The 20,071-nt window shown below is 38.0% G+C and overlaps 1 protein-coding gene across 1 annotated transcript in view; it reads left to right on the forward strand.

The window, feature by feature from the left end:
- The window catches only part of cnnm2b (cyclin and CBS domain divalent metal cation transport mediator 2b), a 54,619-nt gene extending 40,407 nt beyond the window's left edge, over positions 1 to 14,212 (forward strand). The window contains exons 2-8 of the mRNA XM_042485420.2: positions 252 to 395; positions 2,578 to 2,715; positions 5,432 to 5,601; positions 7,205 to 7,298; positions 9,298 to 9,360; positions 11,633 to 11,811; positions 12,584 to 14,212. Coding sequence (XP_042341354.2) covers positions 252 to 395; positions 2,578 to 2,715; positions 5,432 to 5,601; positions 7,205 to 7,298; positions 9,298 to 9,360; positions 11,633 to 11,811; positions 12,584 to 12,865 — 1,070 coding nt within the window. The 3' untranslated portion in view covers positions 12,866 to 14,212. The remainder of the gene's footprint in view (positions 1 to 251; positions 396 to 2,577; positions 2,716 to 5,431; positions 5,602 to 7,204; positions 7,299 to 9,297; positions 9,361 to 11,632; positions 11,812 to 12,583) is intronic.
- Positions 14,213 to 20,071: the final 5,859 nt, after the last annotated feature.

The following is a 20,071-nucleotide window of genomic DNA, read 5'->3' on the forward strand; positions in this document are numbered from 1 at the left end:
ACATGAGTGATTTATTGCAAATATTTCACAGTAATAAATACTATGTATAAAGTATTTATCTGTGATACAAGTTGAATTGCTACCCTATAAAATGTATCAAAGCATAAACAGCCATGTGTGTCCTTGCCTGTTTTTGCCCTTGTACCACCATCACTGTCTGACCTCTATTAAACTCCCTTTATCATTATATGACCCTAACTTTATGACCTGTGTTTGTGTATCTGCGTGTGTGTTTGTGTATGTTTTGCTAGGAAAATCCCACCTGGCCATAGTTCAAAGGGTGAACAATGAGGGTGAGGGAGACCCTTTCTACGAGGTTCTGGGTATTGTCACGTTGGAGGACGTTATTGAAGAAATCATCAAGTCAGAGATCCTGGACGAGACTGACTTGTACAGTAGGTTCCTATTTTTAAGCTCATACCCTCATAGACTAAAAGACTTCATGACATCTCCAGCCTGTCACTGTATTAGAACTGGTATAAAATCCAAGACCCGATATAAACCAAGCCCAGCAATCTGGCTCTGTTTAAAAGCTCTGTTACACTGTGGGCAACTTTTGGAAAATGACAGATGTCAAGGGGCCTGTTGATTAACAAATATGAGTATTCAACAGTCTATATAATAAAATAATTGCCTGTTCCCAACCTTTTGACTTTTGCTGTCCTCACTCATCTTTGCCAAGAGCGTTTCTAGAATTTAGGACATTCTGAGCTTAGGCTGGACCTCTGTCTGGTGTCTGGGGGATCCTCCCCTGTCAGCTTTGTAAAGACAAGCTCTGTTTTGATGCTTTTTATGGCGATGTATTAGGCAATGTATTAACAGTACAAAAAATCCAGTTTGAGTCAATTTATTTTAATCGTGAATTAAACAATGGTCAGCTAGCCACAAAGAACCCTATCATTGGCCAGATTTGGTCCACGGGCCATAAGTTGAGTATCACTTATTTAACCCTTTGAAACCTGAAGTGACATAATTTCAGACACTTTCCCTTAAAGGCATTTGTGCAAGTACATTGAAAAAAAACATGGAAAGAAGATAGTGAGCAACTTTGTAAGAACTGTTCCACAAACTGCAAGAAATTAGTGGAAGTTATAGTTTAATTTTTAAAAGCTTGGGGAAAATGTCTAGGTAAAAAGAAAAAAGCTAGGGAAAAACTTAAATTATATTTAGCATAATTACATATTCAGAAATTCTTTGTTTTTCCAAGTCCCCCCCTAATTTTTCCTGTAATTTCTTGCTAATTTATGGGTCATTACTTATTTCATTGCTCATTGCCCTCTTCCCACGTTTATAAATGAAAGACATCAATCCAGTTGCATATGTTTCAAAGGGTTAACCTTGATGTTTATTTAACTTATCCAGCAACAATCTTAATATACATTTTTTTGTGAACTTGCATGGGCTTTCAAATAAAAACCAGCACTGCTAGGCCATTGAGAAATGTTTTATGGTCATGACACAGTATATAATTGTACAAAAATGTAATGTGGAGCTGAATTTTGATTACAGTTTTCATAACATTTTATCAGTCATTAATTCTGAATGATACTAAGTTTTGTTTTCATGCCATAAACTCCAATTAAAGTGCATCATTAAACTTGCAGTTGACAATATTTTAACATTAACAAAGGATCAAATGACTACTACCGACTTTGTCTGTCTGCTGTTCGGGGTTGAGCAGGTAGCATACAGTTGATTTTCCTAAATTTACTGATGACAACATATGCCTGCTGCGCCTGAAAACATAATTAATGAGAATAGTGAGCGTGACTTAAAAAAGAATAAAGTTGCTACAAGAAAACCAAAACAATGATCAGACAGATGCTAAAAACAAGGAAGAGCCAAGGGGAACTGTCACTGTGAGAGACCACTTTCACATTACATGTAGATCAGTGTTTGTCAAGTTACTATTATAAGTCTTTTATATAAACACTGATTTTAGTAACTTGAAAAATGTCCTGAGTCAGAAATGTTAAGTCACTTTGTGTGACAATGTTTAAATGAAGGTCTGTGGCCAGCTGTGGTCTTTCAGGAGCATAACTTAAACTAATTTCAGAATCGTAATATTTTTTCCTTCACTTCTATGTGGATAAAGAATTTCTTCATGTTTTTCATCAAGGATTAGATTAGATTCAGTTAAATGCTTCATGCACCAAAACTTTACATTTTATACTCATGGAGGAATTAATAACTTAAACTTATTTCTTAACTTCATAGTACAGTGCACCATACCAAAGCCTGCCCTGACTGTACTGTCACACCTCTATTGCTAAAGGCCTGCAGACTTGGAGTACGTGCCAGTCTATTTGTTGCCCTAATACATATGGCTTTAAGTAATGCTAAGAATGTGGTAAGCTAACAATGTAGCCCCCTATAGCTCTCTTTTAGTTCTGAGAAAGAACGCCACAGCTACATTTCCGGAAAAAGCAATAAGCTTTGGGTAACTCAAGTTTAGTCACCCTATGACCCGGGAGGACTTGCTCACTGTCTGTGGAGTGGCGAGGATCAACCTTGTGCTGTTGCACTAAAAGTTTTAAGTTTGTGTCTTACACTCGACTTTTCATGTTCCCTTCTCAGCTGACAACAAGACCAAGAAGAAAATCACCCATCGGGAAAGGAAGCAGGATTTCTCGGCCTTCAAGCCTACCGACAATGAAATGAAGGTTAAAATATCACCTCAGCTTCTGCTGGCTACCCTGCGTTTCCTAGCAACAGGCAAGTGGGCTGCGTTGCTGCTTGACTTCCCCCAGTGTGCCCTCAGCCCCCACTGTGGAGAAAGTTTGTGTGTGCGTATGTGAGAGCTGTTTGTGTGTGCATGTGCCCATGTGGGCTTTGAGTTTTGGGCAATTGGGTGCAGGGAGGAGTGAGTATGTGTGTAGAATGAGTATCTGTTGTTCGTGTGTGTGTGTGTGTGTGAGAGGGAATGAGTTGTGTGAGGACGGAGGTGGAAGGCCTCTCGGGAGCGCGGCACGGGATGTCTGTGCACACTGTGCCCAGATCCAAACCCCCCCCTCCCAAAAAAAACAGGCGTCTATTTACTTGCGTGTCATGCACTGATGGTTACATGTTGAGATCTTAGCTCACAGCTTTAAAAACACCGCCCTGTTTGCTTACACGCGTTCCTCAGTGACATCACGTCCAGCATTTTTGGCCTATGATCGGGGTTCTCACACAAGTCGACATACTTAGTGTAAAATGTGAAATATTTCACCCGCTTTCCCTTGGGAAATGGATTTCTGAACAGGCTGCAGAATATCCGAGCTCTACTACAGCAGCAGCAGCAGTAGCAGTAGTTGACTATGCCTCGTTGCAGTTGGATTTGCTTCAGAACTTTGACCTAGCAGCTAAGCGTTGATTAAGTTCCTCTAAAGGCTATTAGGGAGTTTAGTTCCTGGTGGTGGAGCCAGCAGCCAGCTGACACATATCACCGCCGCTCAGTTGAAGGAGCTGATTGGCCCGTTGGGTGGATGAAGCAGACCAGTCACAATCTAGATACAGTGTTTAAAACGTATTATGGAGTTTTTAGGCAACTTTGTATGTTTGTTCACTTGGATAAATGTAGTAACAGCTTAAACTTGGGCTGCAACAGTATATTTTAATTATTTTTTTTAAGATATAGTCACATCAGCTTCATTTTACCTTTACTACCCCAAACCACAAATGTGCCTCAAGTAATTTTACAGTCAACAGAACATGCATTCTTATGATTTGGAGAAGTAAAAACTCCACAAATAATAACCCTCTAAGGGGACAAGATGCAATAGTGTCATATAAACAAAGAGCAGACTTGAGTAACAATTTTTAAATGACAATATGGAGAAATTTACTGGGCCTCACGCAACTACATTTTTGTGTTCTTTTCCTAAAATTCTCCAATTTTTTTCGTTAAGGTTTGTTTATATGAGATTTCCAAGTCAGATTCACTAAACTCTCTCAATTGCACAAACTTAATTTACTTTTTTCGACCTGATAAAGGTAACGATAGACAGTTAAACTGTACATCATTGTATGAAATTTGACGGTTATCACACCATGCACATTTTCTTGTCTACCATATCAGAAAAAAAAAAATTAACACCCTATGGCAAAATTTTAGTTGCGCACACGCATCTCCTTTCCTACTCTGCTGATTGTCAGACTTTTTATATATACTTCCATTTAAAAATGGTCTCAAGTTTCACTTATAATGAAGCACTGTTTAGCCAGAAAAAGTTCTTGTGTTTTCAGTCTTTCATGGGTCACTGTAAGTGATAATAATAATAATAATAATAATAATAATAATTATAATTATAATTATAATTATAATTATAATTATAATTATAATTATAATTATAATTATAATAATAATAATAATAATAATAATTATTATTATTATTATTATTATTATTATACTTAATATAATAATACTACTCATCATTAGTGTAATGGACACCCCTAAAACTGCCATTTAAGGCTATTTTTTCAGCCCTGTTCGTGTGTGACACACAAGATTGAAAAAAATTTCACACCGCAGAGCTTTAAGTCCTGCTGAAGATCAGCAGACGAACAAATTAAGCAGTGTCTATTGCTGTATCAAAAGACCGGAAACTGCAAATACCAAAGCATCTGTAGGTTACTGCTGCCAGCAGTGTGTCATTAGAGCAGTAACAGACTTAAAGAGTGAATAGTTTGACATGAAGTTAGATGCCATGAAACAACTTTCTCAAGCAAAATGTCTTAGATGGGAGGCGATAAAGTAGACCTGACACATCGACTGGACTACAGCCCAGAATATGCAAAGAAAATCAGATAATATAAGATGTTATAGAAGTCCCCAGTAGTGGCCAAATGGTGATAATATACTGAACTATATGTTGTTGTTTTTTTTATACTCCACAGCCATCAAGATGATAGCATTATAGTTCTTAAGTCAAATGAGTGTGTTTTCCTCATGTGGAGAGAGTCGGTCTGTCAATGCATGACTCATATGACGGGTCTGGACACCTTGTTTCTTTTTTTTGCTCCTTCTTATGTACAAGAAAATTGGTTGAGAATTACTGCAGGGGAATTGGTCACCAATTCTCTTGCCACTGAAGAATGAAGCTGTTTGTATGGGTAATTCTTGCAATGAGGCCCACTTTGTTAATTGGATGTTTAGTCCTTAAAATGTCAGAAATTAGTGAAAATGGAATCAAAATCATTGCAAAAGGTGACATCATCACATTTGCTTGTGTTGTCAAACCCACACTCCAACTTTTTAAAATATGTGATTCATAATTATAGAAAAAAATCAATCAGTAGTTGTGTGAGTAAAACATTATAAGCCAATATACCGCTGACTTTGAAAGCTCAAATATTGATATTGATATTAGCCTCGTGTGTATGTGTTTGTCTGTGCTTCATATTTCATATTTCTCACAGTCTCCCCTTCTGTCTCTCTCTGGTTCTTCAGAGGTCGAACCGTTCGCACCAGTGCAAATGTCAGAAAAAATTCTGCTGCGCTTGTTGAAGCACCCCAACGTCATCCAGGAGCTGAAATACGATGAGAAGAACAAGCGGGCGGCAGAGCACTACCTCTTCCACAGGAACAAGCCTGTGGATTATTTCATCCTCGTACTGCAGGTGTGTGGACACAATGAGGTGCAAAGTAGTCCATGTCACTCACAAAATAAAACGATATTTCATTCAGTAAGAAAGTATTTGCACTCTTACACTAAACTATACATCATACGAAACACATTTAAAAAAGGGATATGCTGCTGTTGGTAGCTATTGTCTTCCCTGTTCCTGCAGTTTTTCACAGTTTAGCCATCCTTCTAACAAAACTGTACTGCAGTTTTTTTCCCACAGGGGCCACGCATCCTAAAAAGGTATGCATGGTATGATTGTACTGCAGAGCAGTTTGGATTAAAGCAAGCAACAATACCTAATTTAAACAGTTATATTGTAACATAAACATCTGGCCTAAGATATGACACTCACAAGAACGATTCAAAATAAATTAAAAAATATGATTAGTATGATGAAAATGATGACTGCAGTCTCCATTTTTATTGAAAAACACCACAAATAGAAAGTGAAATACATTTATTTTCATGTTTTTATGCTACTGTGCTGTACTTAAAAATGTAGTGCATCAGTAGTATTACTGTATACCATCCATCTCTTTCTTCCCTGCCATTCTCTCTTTGCAGACACCTAAAAGAAATCCTGCTATAGAGTTACAATTATTTATTCAAAAGCAGATCAAAACAAGCGCTGCTGACCTTCACGTAGCCTACAGATTGAAAACTGGTCCGAATGTCAGTGCTGTCTCTGACACTGCCAACATTGCATCTTCTTCTTTGGTCTTAGGGGGAGTATTAAGTCTTTAAAAAGGATCTAGATCAAGGGGAATCCCAAATCAGTGGTGCTCAAGTGGAGCTGAAAGTCTTATATATTCATTCTTTGTATATTTCCCCTGTAGTCCAGTGACTTAAGAACATTTTAAGTTTGTGAAAAAAAGCACACTTTATTTCGTTGTACAGTGAATTTCCAGCACAGAGCTTTTATTTTGAAGTGCCGTTTCTGTTCTTTGTGTTCTAAGCCAACATGTTGTTTATATTTTGTGAAATAAAGTTAAATGTTTGGTAATGTATCTAATATCTGAATCTTGATCTAATGACTATGGAGAAATCTAGATCCTGTGGCTGGACCAGTTGGGAACCACTGCACTAATGTGTTATAGCCCCGATTCAAATAAGATCCAGGTTGGACACGTTTTGGGGTCACTGCCCTTGAGACGGGGTTTTGGAGTAGATTGGGAGTTATTAAACAGAGTACGGATTTTCGACAAGTAGTAAAAAGGAAAGGAAAGAGGGGCGGGGTGGATTTGTTCTAAACTCACGGGTAGGATGAATAAATATATTTGAGCAGGAAAAGTGGCAGATTTTGAACAGGGTGAAAGTGTGACTGCAAAGCTGTAGCGGAAATCCTAGATAGAAAGGATAATTAACACATCGAAGCACTAATGCTCCAAACTGGAAAATGTGCAATTGAGAGCTAATTAGAAATAAAATAAGTGTGATAACACATGTACAGTCTGAAAGGATGAATACAAAACTTTAAACGCTAAAAGCCTAGATTGTTGATTTTGGTTTAATGTGGACAAAAGCAATAACAAAATTGGAGAACATTGCTTGTTTAACTCCTTGTTCTTTGTCATCTCTGGATCTTTCCGTCACAGGGGAAAGTGGAGGTGGAGGCAGGGAAGGAGGGGATGAAGTTTGAAGCAGGACCGTTCTCCTTCTACGGGATGATGGCTCTGACTGCCTCACCAGGTAAAATCTCTTACGGATGTCAAAAGTAAACTGAAGTTTCTTAGAGTGGTTGAACAAAGTTTTTTTGTCGGTTTAACATTTGAAAAATCTTACATTGAACTAAGTCATTCATCATTTTTGAGAAAACTACAAGAACGAAACTTTAAAGGCAGCTCTTCTCTCGTTTTTGAAGGTCCAGTCCACTCATATTGGAATTGACTGTAGCTTACATCAGTTTAAGATGAGTCACAACCAAAGCTAGTCACCAAACATAACTGCATTTTGGCTCTGACTGAAATGTGTCCAAGTATCACCAGTGGCACCAAGTATCAAAATGCTCCTTTTAGTTTATTCTTTGCCGAGATAATTAGGGATTAAATAGTAACTTTGTGTTGGTAAAAAGGGTTGATTGTAGAGTTTGCAGATGGATGAAGTTGGCTGATTGCAGTGGTTTGAGGGGGGAGGCACAGGTGGTGAGAGGATGGGTGGCTTGTGGTAGAGGCACTGGAGCTCTGAGGAAGGAGGCACTGGAATAAGAAAAAAATTGTTACGAATCCAGAAAACACATAAGAATGATTCATGCATCTTGTTCAGAAAAAAGTTCAAAAAACTTCACTTGAGAAGAACCGAAAGCATCACTGAGAGATGCAGAAACAATCTGGCAGCCACGACCAGCCTCTGAAAGCACACACAGCAGAAAAAACAGCCCCAAAAATGCAGAAAAAAAGAACACCAGTAAACAGACAAAATCCATACCACCACACTTTGCAAACTTTGACTATGTTCTGTTCAAACAAAGTTATTGGGTAGCTGCTTCTGTTCTTGTGGCAACATTTAAAAGGGGACTGTGTGCTTTTTCCAAATTCAAAAACTAGCACTAAAGTCAGATTTGTGATGTTATAGGGTTGTAAAGTCTGGAGCTGCTTCATAGACAATGAATGATGAAAGATATTATAGATGACACTGAGAGCAGCGTGGGGGGAATGTTCTGAATATATGGGTACCTAATTTGTTTCACAACTGAGAACACAACAGTTGCATAAAGATCATTTGGGTGTACAAAAAGAAAACAAATAATTTGTGGGTCCACAAAATCAGGCTTCCATTCATCATCTATGCAGCATTTCAAGACTTTATACCCTTTGCCTGTGAAATCACACGTTTTGAGAGTTACTTCACTGGTTTCTGGCTTTGAGAGAGAGTAGCTCATGTTCACATTTCCATTTTTATTTTTCAATAATTTTGAGTTTTAAGATGTTTTTTTTCTTTTGAAGTTCGAAGTTTGGGCGTTTGTCCTATTTTTTTATACTTTTGAGTTTTTCGGATATATATTTGGATATACACCCTAAAATTAAAAATAATTTTTAATTTTAGGGTGTTTTTCTATTTTCTTCAAATAATTTTGAGATACATAGACAGACAGATGTAACAGAGTATTTTCACAGGGTGGTATTACCACTTTTACTTGAGTAAAGGATCTGAATACTTTTCCATCACTGTTTGTGTCACCATGCTGGCATTGTGCAGATCAGTTTAACACCATCTGTTATTAAAAGCCCACATTCCCTTTGATGAAGGATTATGAACAATGATTGTAAGACTGACGTGGCTGTCTTGCAGTGACATCATGAGAAAGCGTCACCTAGTGATCCTCTCAGTTCATTCATAAACTACAGAACTATTTTCAGCCTTTTTTCAAAGACTCTTTTTTTCACATGGGTGGTGAGATCTGAGAGACACCTACTGGTGAAATAGCAGAATAACCTTCATGTCATGTGTGCGGCGCCCATCCGTCAGAAATCAGTTACTTCATAATAAGACATGATGTGAATTTTCTTTGACTTCAACTTTAGCTGCTCGGTAGCAGTTAACCTGATTGCTCCCGCTGTTGCTTTACTACTAGAATGTATCCAAGTTTACTATGTGTGTATATGCATTGATTGTTTCTCGCTTTGACAATCTCATCTTTCTTTTCTTCTTCTTTTGTCCTTCTTTTGCATGCTCCCTCTCTCCCCCGCAGTGCCCCTGTCCCTGTCTCGCACATTTGTGGTCAGTAGGGCTGAATCATTAGCAGGATCTCCAGGTACAGTGGACTTTTTCTGTCTCTTCCTACACCCATCCTCACATATGACATCATACTAATATCACTGATTAGATAAGATAGTTTGAAAAAGAAAGTGAATTTTTTTATGAACTTTAAAAAATTGAACAGAAGATTGTATTCAAAGTTTGACCTGCATTCTTTATGTAAACTTGCATAAGTGTTTGGTCATTTTGATCATAGTTTTTTGTTTTATGTGACCAAAAAGATGTCAAAGGCTGCATGCTTGAAAGTCTGCTGGTCCCTGAATGATGCAACACTTACTGTATATTCATGCGTGTGTAAGTGAAAGAGTAAGAGTGAGAGAGGAAAACAGATTCAGATTGAGACTTAACACCCTCGTCCCCTGAGCCATTAGTCAAGTGGCTGAATGGTGTTGGAGACTGGAGGCCCCAGAGCGGACCCAGGCTCCGCCCCCCTCGCCCCTAACCTTTAACCCTCTGACTACATAAACAAGACCTACAGTTACAGCCCCCTGCTGGACACACCACTGAGCGCACATACAAAGACACGCACGTACACATATGTTCACATGTACGCAGAGTCACACACACTCCACACATAACTGCCACGAACACAAACACACCCACATGTACCCGGAAATGCAGTTGAACAAATACAGTCTCTTCTTCTCTTTAGCAGTGACCCAAAGTGCACCTCTAAACGTGTTCATTGTGCCCCGCTGCGCACACGTTTAAGTGTCTGCGTGTTCATGAATGCATTATGTGTGTATTCTTGATACACGTTGTCTTTTTTGTATGCTGACCTGGCCCCTGCAGCCCCTAGAAGTAGAGTACTAATCCGCAAGAGTTCACATGCCAGGTCTTTTGCCCACTGCGCTCGGTGCGCACGCACACGCACTCACACACGTATTCCAACATGGGATTACATACATTCCAGTCAGCGTAGTAGCATTAGCGTTGGCCAAGCCGTTTCCACTTTGTTGTGTGTGATTTTCACTAGGCTTCTTTAAGAAGTGGAAAACATAATCTGGCTTTAATTAAAAAATTTAAAAAAATAAAAAATACAGAACAAGTCGTCTATGTGGTAGCACATAGAAGGAAGCAGCATCACTGGAGACCACCAACTCAATACCTGCTGCAAGAAACTCCCCTCACCTAAAGACTTTATGTAGAAATTAGATTTCCATAAATCACAGCCAGCATCTGTGCTGGCGTCGAACACTAACCTGGAAAAATGTTACCAGCACACAGGAGCTGAAGTGCTGAACAACTCCGATAGTGTCAGAGTCCAAACAGATGATGTACTGTACTTGTCACTTTGATGAGAGCATCTAACCAGATAAAACAATCATATGGATCAATAACAAGTGTCATATAAACTTGGAATTATATTCAGTTAGAGCAGTGGGGATGTGAGAGATGGTGATTGATGACTGGCATCCCTGTTTATTAACACGAATAAGAGTCTACAGGCCTGTGAGGCTGTACTTATGTACAGCAGTGCTTTGAGCTAACTGCTAACATCAGCATGCTAACATGCTCACAATGACGATGCTAACATACTGATGTCAAAAAGTTGCGATGTTCGGGGTTTCCCACAGTCATGAAAAACCTGAAGAAGTCATGGAATTTCTCATTTACATTTTTCCAGGCCTGTAAAAGTCATGGAATTAGTAAAAATTGTTGAAACATTTGGAAAAATCATGGAAGTTTATTGTGTGTAATGAAATTGTTAATGCGATCCTCCAAAGATAAACTTCCATGTTTTGTAACATAAAGGCAAATTTATTTGCTGTAGCTGCCAGCGTTACGTAGCTGTAATTTGAATCGTGTGACAACATTTTGTTCACCATCTCGTACATTTCTTTATTTGCCTTCCTGTATTCTATCTCTCCGTTTTAGCTAGCTAAAATTAAAATTGGAGTATAAAAAATGTTTTATGGGTCCTTGAAAAGTCATGGAAATGTTTCAAAATTTTGTCCATGAAAATGTGTAGGAACCCTGAATAAATATCATTATCACTTATTGTTTGTTATTGTTGTTTTGCTCATTTTCAAGTAATTATCTTGTACTTTTTAGTAAATTCTAGCTAATTTGGGGGTCATTTCTTCTTTCCCTGCTCATTGCCTTCTTCCCATGTTTTTGAGAGAAATCAAGCTAATTTGCTCAGGTTTCGAAGGCTTAAGGAATAACTCATCTATGTTGCTCTTTATCTCGACTTGGTCTTTAATGTGTATTTCATACATTTGGGGTGTTTAAATGTATTTACCTTTCCCGTCACCTCACTGCAGAAAATAAATCTCCTCCACGCCCGTTTGGACTCAACCATTCGGACTCGCTCAACAGGAGTGATCGTATAGATGCCATCACCCCGACTCTCGGCAGCAGCAACAACCAGCTCAACTCTTTCCTGCAGATCTATGTTCCTGACTACTCAGTCCGAGCGCGCACAGACCTGCAGTATATAAAGGTGAGAACACACACAGGTGAGCAAGTCAGGTAAAGTGAGGCTCACGTGTGTATACATAAATACCGGTAAGAAAGATTCTTGCATATGATCACAAGGCAATCTATAAATAGATTAATTGTAAAGTTGAAAAAAGGATCCATAAAAGATGTTAAATAAAAGATCTGACACAACAAATTAACAAATTAATGAATTAACCCTTTGAGAGCAGGATTGACATCACTTCTCTTGTGCTGCGTTGACACCTTTCAAAAGCATTTAATCACTTGAACTGTGAACAAATTGGTTTGCTTTCTTTTGAAAACATGGGAAAACAGGCAATGAGCAACTTGGTAAGAAATGTTCGACAAATTGCCTGAAAGATTTAGAAATTATTTTTAATAAAGAGAGGAAAAAAATTTACAAAAAAGCTATATATATATAAATTATCATAATTCTGTATTTTAAAATATTTTATAGAATTATTATTTTTAGGCACTTTTTACAGGCAACTTCCTTTTTGTTTATTTTTGGGTAATTAATTTCTTAAGTTGTTCATTGCTTTCTTCCCATGTTTTTGAAAGAAAGATTTGCTCAGGTTTGTAATAAATGAGTGTAATAAATGAATTTTAAGGAGCTCAAATTCTGTACAAATGAATAGCTTTCTATTAATAATTGGAGCACTTTAAAAATGTTTGGTTTCCATTATAAATCAATTATTTATGCATCAGCTAATCTCACAAAATTAAAAAATAATTCTTAGAATTTTCGTGCATCCATCCCCTCTGTTTCCTAGGTAACACGCCAACAGTATCAAAACGCTGTCATGGCGTCACGGATGGACAAAACGCCTCAATCCACAGACAGTGAGTTCACTAAGATCGAGCTCACGCTAACGGAGCTTCATGACGGAGTGGAGCCCCCCACCGTTGTCACCACCACAGCCAGCACCACTAGCACCACCCCTGCCGTGTCCGTGTCTGTGGCCAACGAGACGTCCCACCTGCTCAATCAGCAGCAGAACTGTGTAGGCCTCAGCAGAAGCAACCACAGCGCCCACAACGAGGGACCCATCTAGCCCCCACTGAGCCTGGTGGAGACCCAGACGCTCCACCCTGTCTCTCGGACACACAAGGAGTGGTGGCGTAGATGGAAATGAGGGAAAGTAGGGAGGCGGGTGGAGTGAGGGTTCTGCTCCGACCAGTAGCCCCCAGTCAGTAAGTCAGTGAGACCCTTTCATGGAGGGGCAGAGGGGAAGACGGGTGCTACGTCACCCTGAACGCCCCCCACCTGAACGCTGTCAGAATCCCTGCTGTACTACACCCTCTGACAGAGGGTGCACTCAGACAGAACCTGTGACTGAGCTTCTTTTTCGGGACAATCTGACACTTTCATAGCGGTGACTTGGACCAGAGGACGACAGGGTGCATGCAGACCCGTCCCTTTCGCCTACACACACACACAGACACACACACACACACAGACACACACACGCACACAGACACACACAAGCGCTCGCTGTATTTTCTCCTCAGGCCAAAGACTTTGGTCCCCCCTTCTTACACTGGACATAGACTGTTTTTACTCACATAAACACACATATTCAAACACACACACACACACAAATGCAACTCCCCACCTGTGCATCTTTCAGGGAGGCTCAGACGACTGTTGATCCCATCAGCAAGGACTTAAACCCAAACAAGCAGAGAGAACGGTCGGTCAAAGACTGCACCAAAAACCGCTGTGAAAGAAACCGTTAAACCACGAACCAAGAATGTTTTCCTGTATTTATTTATTTTATAATATTGTATGTTTATATATATGTATGCGTGGATACATGGTATGACATAAACGGGCATACAAGCATGCATTAGCATGTACACGAAGGTGTGCGCGGTGCACACATGTCATATCAAAAAGGACATGCTACATATATGGAGACGAACAACCGTTCATGTATATGAGGAGGTGAGGGTCTTTTACAGATACAGTATGTATATTACAGATCCTGTTATTTTTACTATTATCCTAAATCAGGCTTATGGTACACTATCTTTTTCACCTTTAAAAAAAAATCACACTATTGCCTTTAAGAGAAATCATATAATTAATTATTTTAACAAAGTGCAATGAACAGCAATTTATTTAAGAGATGATTATGAATAAAAAAGAATCACTGTATTATAAATTGACAGATATATTTGTATGTATGTACTGTATGTATATGTATATTTGTTTCTTTGTTTTGTTTTGTTTTATTTTTTTTGAAAAATGCTTAACTGCAGCCATCCACAAGCAAAATTGTCCTTTGTCAGTCTCTCTTCCTCTTTTTCATGTTTTTGCATCCTTTGACCTCAAACACAACGTCTGCTCTACGTTCATATGAGAGTAATGACGCTTAGACAATTGGCCACAGTGTCATGGAGGGAAGGGGGAGGGAGGGGCGGGTGAAAGTGACATGGCGTCTATGCGTGTGGAGGTTATGTGTCTTATTTTTTTGCCAATTTTACGCGTAATCAAACTTGATAATTGCACAGTATTAATGACCTCATCTAACATGTTGAGCTTCATCAACGTCACAAAAAGTAACCTCGACATTAAACATGTCCATGAATGATACACAGCTATGCTTTTCCACTGTTTATGTGTATGAATGTTTTCTTTTTTTTTTCTTTTCTTTTTTTTGTTTTGCATGTTTAGTACTTGCATGTGTGCCACTATAAAACATAGCCCGCCGATTTAGATCATAAAGGCTATTTTTTGACAGCAGTGAATGTGAAAGAGACTAAACTTTTCATGTTTTTGGCGCTCCCAAAAAATGCAGATTATAATCCACGCTTAATAATTCTTGAGTTGATTGTCAGTTTCTAAAACATTCGGCACAGATGTTGGCTGCTATTAAAGAAATATATTTATGTTGATTTCATTTCATCTTAGAAAAATTGTAGCCATATATGTTTATTTCTTTCACAATTTCAAAAAACGCAACGAAAGAACAGTTGGACATTTTGGGAAATACACTAACAGGCGTACTTACTAAGAGTTGGACAAGAAGTTCGATACCACTATAATTTATCTACGCTAGATATGAAGCCACAGCCAACAGCTGGTTAGCTTAGCCTTGCATTAAAACTGTGAGAGGACGAGCTGGCTAGCCTGGCTTTGTCCACAGGTTTAGAAAAATCAAACTACAATCATCTCTAAAGATTATTAACACTCCTGAAAGTCACTGCTCTGAGACATAGTCCAAACTGTGGTGGCAAAACTACAACTTGATGTTTTTATACTAATTAGCAAGTTATATCCTTTTTTTAAATCTATCTGGAAAAAAAAGAAAAAAATTAGATACGCCCTTAACAAGAAAAGTTGTGATTTTTACTGTTATTCCAAAAGTTATTCCCCAGTTACACGACTTAAACTTTAGTGACCAATTTGATTATTTTACACTCAAGAAAGACTCATTTTGGACTTTAACAGCAATAACTTCACTTGGACTTGGGCCTTTTGACTTTAAAATACTCATTATCTTCTTCCAAGCCAATTTGGGAAGAGAAAGTTATAGAATTTTTTCCAAAGTAAGATGAGTTAATTACGACAAGATAGGAGAGAAACATACAAAATTCCTTCTCTTGTGTTGATGTTTAATAATGCTATATGCTTTGAAAGTACCATGTCAGCAGTGCTTTTGATGACTAAGTCTGACTTGTTTTGGACAGCTTGCTTACAGAGAAATACCCTACACATTTTAGAAAGCATTCATGATTTTTGTAAATTATTCTATATTAATACTCTGTTGTTGTGATGGCATTACATTTGGCAAGGAGTGAATTATGACTTGTTTAGGACTCAAAACTCAAAGTTTAATAGTTGGACTTGACTTGGGACTCAGCTGATTTGCAGGGGCATTGTAGTTGGGGGAAAAGTAGGATTTCCCAGGGGCCCTAACAGAAGGCCTTCAAGAAGCCTGGTTTTGTTTGCAGTTGTTTTTTCATTTTCTATGTAATTCCTTAACTAAATTCAAATTGGCAGAATAAATTAGATAGAAGTCTGAGCTTTGTATAAAAAATAGCAGAAGCTCTCTGAGACCCCTCTCAGCCCTTAATGGCGCAAAATGGTTTGGTCCTCCCTTGCACTAGAATTCGTCTCTGAATGAAGCAGAGTGCGTGATTGCGTATGCTGCTGTCCAAAATGAAAAGAAAGGAAATGAAAAGACAGCAAACTGAATTTGTGGAGGGAAAAAAGTTGTGTGAGAGAGAAATGGATCAAGAAAGGAAGGATGGGGGGCTCACAGAGACTGCTTATGCATAGGGCCCAGAATTTGGTGCTAGGTCCATGCTAATTTGACTTTGGACTTAAATTGGGACTTGAGTAAAAAGACTTTAGACTTATTTGTGACTTGCAAAACAATGACTTGGTCCCACCTCCGCTATATATATGCTAAGCTAAGCTACCTTCCTCTGGCTCTGGCTTCATGTGCAGTGTAAATGTCAAACTATTCCTTCAAGGGTTTTTAATGTTGATGTTATAGTTTTTTTTTGTTTGTTTGCTTTAGTTCCTTCTTGCCCTTATTGTTTTACCTCATAAAGACAGGAAAAACGTTTCAAGATACTGTATGTGTGCTTGATTTTTTTCCTAAAGCTACATAAGTCTTAGTGTAGAATATTTCTGTTTACTTCATATCTGTAGGGGTTTAGATAATTAACTCTTTAACTAAAAAAAGACTTTGATTCCATTTCCAAGCCTGTTCATTTACATTATATGTACTGTATGCTGGCAGTTTTCTTGCCACCTTACAGCCAACATCAGTGTCCTAAAGCTGAATTCTCTTAATATTCAGTTGCAGTTTGTAACCACTGGTGGTCGCTGTTTTCACATGTAATTCAGTGTGTGTGTGTGTGTGTGTAACGGCCCCTGAAAACAGCACACATGAGCAAACAGCCCCTCCATCTGCTCAGCCACGAGGGGTGTCTCGGTTGTATAGTCAGACAAAGAGTACATCTGCATTGTTTTGCAGCTGTGTTCGCTGTTGTTTATTGTTTACTTGAAAGTGCTCCTATGCAGTAGGCCGTGCTCCCGCTCTGCAGGGACAATCACTCCAGAGATAAAGCAATGAATGATGATCAGCTTGTAAGATTGTGTTTGGGACTTTCAGACTCTGCTTTACATACTCAGTGCCTGACAGGAGGACAGAAAGCATGAGGATAACACAGAAGTCCAAAAGCACAACAGGAAACACTAGGGGAAGCATCATCTGTGACTCGGTCATTTTAATACACACACGTTATCTTGAACACAAGATTATCATCCTTCCATTATATGAATGCTTTGCAGGCCTGTGTTTAATGGGTCTTTTGTCCATACCAGTGCTGCTACTGTACACATGTGCTGTCCATAATGCTTCTTCTACCTGACGAACACTCTCATTGCCTCCTCCAGCTGGTTGTTTAATAAAAAAGTGAATGATTAACAGACAGACAGTTGGTGGCTCAATGTGGTCAATCTAAAGCTCTGCTGCCTCTAAATGTTTTCTTATTAGGCTTTTCTTGGTATTGTTTAGCTTCTCTACAAGCTATGATATGTCATTGTTTGACATTTTTTGGACATGTCAAAATTTGATGTTTTTTTCGACATACTATACTATATTGTTTTTTGGCAATTTTTTCGACATGCTAAATTATGACGATTTGGGTCTTTTTTTTTTAGACATTGTATAATATAATGCTTCACTGTAAGCTATAATATGTTGTTTTCAGCCATTTTTGGACATGTCAAAATTCAATGTTTTTCAGCATTCTATTCTATAGCGTAGCTGTTTTTGGGAAATGTCATATGTTGACATTTTTTGCTATACTATAGTATGACATTTCTGAACGTTTTTTGACATGCTATATCATGGTGGTTTTGGCCATTTTTGAAACATTCTATGATATGGTGTGTCTCTGAATGCTATTTTATGGTGTTTTCACCTGTTTTTGCAACATACCATGCTATGGTGCATCTCAGCACGCTTTTTATGCGCTTTTCAGCTGTTTTCAACTGTTTTTAGGACAAGTCATTTTTTTTGACATTTTTCATCATACTATAGCCTTGCTTTTTAGTGATTTTATCAATATGCCATATTATGGTGTTTTGGCCATTTTTGCATCATTCTATGCTATGGCATGTGTTAGCACACTATTTTAGGCGGTTTGCAGCTGTTTTTGGGACATGCCATTTTTTTACATTTCTTGCCATACAAGAGCCTTGCTTTTTTGGTCATTTCTTCGACATGCTTTATTATGGTGTTTTTGACCGATTTTGTAACATTCTATGTGGTGGCCTATCTTGGCACGCTATTTCATTCAGATTCGAGCTGTTTTCAGTTGTGGGGCATGTCATTGTTTGAAATTTTTCGCCATACTATAGTATTGCTTTTTGGGTCATTGTTTTGACATGCCATATAAAGGTGTTGTTGGCCGTTGTTGCAACATTCTATGCTATGACGTGTGTTGGCACACTATTCTGTGCAGTTTTCAGGTCTTACCAACTGTTTTTGGGACATGTCATTTTTTGCTATTTTTCGCCATGCATGCCATATTATGGTGTTTTTGACTGTTTTTGGATGTTTTTTCAACACTGTATAACATACCATGCCTCTACATGCAATACTAAGTGGTTTTCAGCTGTTTTTTGGACATGTCAAATATTGACATTTTCGCCGTGCTTTTTAGTCATTTTTTCAACATGCTATTTTATGGGTTATAGTTAAGATTTTGGATGTTTTTCAACACCGTATGCTATAACATACCTCTGCATGCTATACTAAATGGTTTTCAGCTGTTTCTTGGTCATGTCAATTTTTGACATTTTTGCCATACTAAAGCCTTGCTTTTTTGGTGATTTTTTTGACATGCCAAATTATGGTGTTTTTGACCATATTTGCACTTTTAAATATTATGGCGTGTCTCACCACGCTATTTTCTACTGTTTTGAGGTGTTTTCAGCTGTTTTTGGAGTAGTCAAATTTTGACATTTTTACCATTTTTGCCATACTATAGCCTTGCTTTTTTGGTGATGTTTTTGACATGCCAAATTATGGTGTTTTTGACCATATTTGCACTTTTAAATGTTATAGCGTGTCTCAGCAAGTTATTTTATGCTGTTTGAGGTGTTTTCAGCTGTTTTTGGGACATGTCAATTTTTGACATTTCACCATTTTTGCCATACTATAGCCTTGCTTTTTTGGTGATTTTTTTGACATGCCAAATTATGGTGTTTTTGACCATATTTGTACTTTTAAATGCTATGGCTTGTCTCAGCACGATATTTTATGTTGTTTTGAGGTGTTTTCAGCAGTTTTTGGGACATGTCAATTTTTGACATTTTTGCCGTACTATAGCCTTGCTTTTTTGGTCATATTTTTCGACATGCCAAATGATGGTGTTTTTGACCATATTTGCACTTTTAAATGTTATAGCGTGTCTCAGCACGATATTTTCTGCTGTTTTGAGGTGTTTTCAGCTGTTTTTGGGACATGTCAATTTTTGACATTTTTGCCATACTATAGCCTTGCTTTTTTGGTGATTTTTTTGACATACCAAATTATAGTGTTTTTGACCATATTTGCACTTTTAAATGCTATAGCGTGTCTCAGCAGGTTATTTTATGTTGTTTGAGGTGTTTTCAGCAGTTTTTGGGACATGTAAATTTTTGACATTTTTGCCATACTATAGCCTTGCTTTTTTGGTGATTTTTTTGACATGCCAAATTATGGTGTTTTTGACCATATTTGCACTTTTAAATACTATGGCGTGTCTCAGCACATCATTTATGCTGTTTTGAGGTGTTTTCAGCTGTTTTTGGGACATGTCAGTTTTTGACATTTTACCATTTTTGCCATACTATAGCCTTGCTTTTTTGGTGATTTTTTTGACATGCCAAATTATGGTGTTTTTGACCATATTTACACTTTTAAATGCTATGGCGTGTCTCAGCACGTCATTTATGCTGTTTTACAGTGTTTTCAGCTGTTTTTGGGACATGTCAATTTTTGACATTTTTGCCATACTATAGCCTTGCTTTTTTGGTGATTTTTTTGACATGCCAAATTATGGTGTTTTTGACCATATTTGCACTTTTAAATGCTATAGCGTGTCTCAGCAGGTTATTTTATGTTGTTTGAGGTGTTTTCAGCAGTTTTTGGGACATGTAAATTTTTGACATTTTTGCCATACTATAGCCTTGCTTTTTTGGTGATTTTTTTGACATGCCAAATTATGGTGTTTTTGACCATATTTGCACT

The sequence above is a fragment of the Plectropomus leopardus genome, chromosome 3, assembly GCF_026936395.1.
Source record: "Plectropomus leopardus strain MGB_pleo_1.0 chromosome 3, ASM2693639v1, whole genome shotgun sequence".
In the NCBI taxonomy this organism is placed as follows: Eukaryota; Metazoa; Chordata; class Actinopteri; order Perciformes; family Serranidae; genus Plectropomus; species Plectropomus leopardus.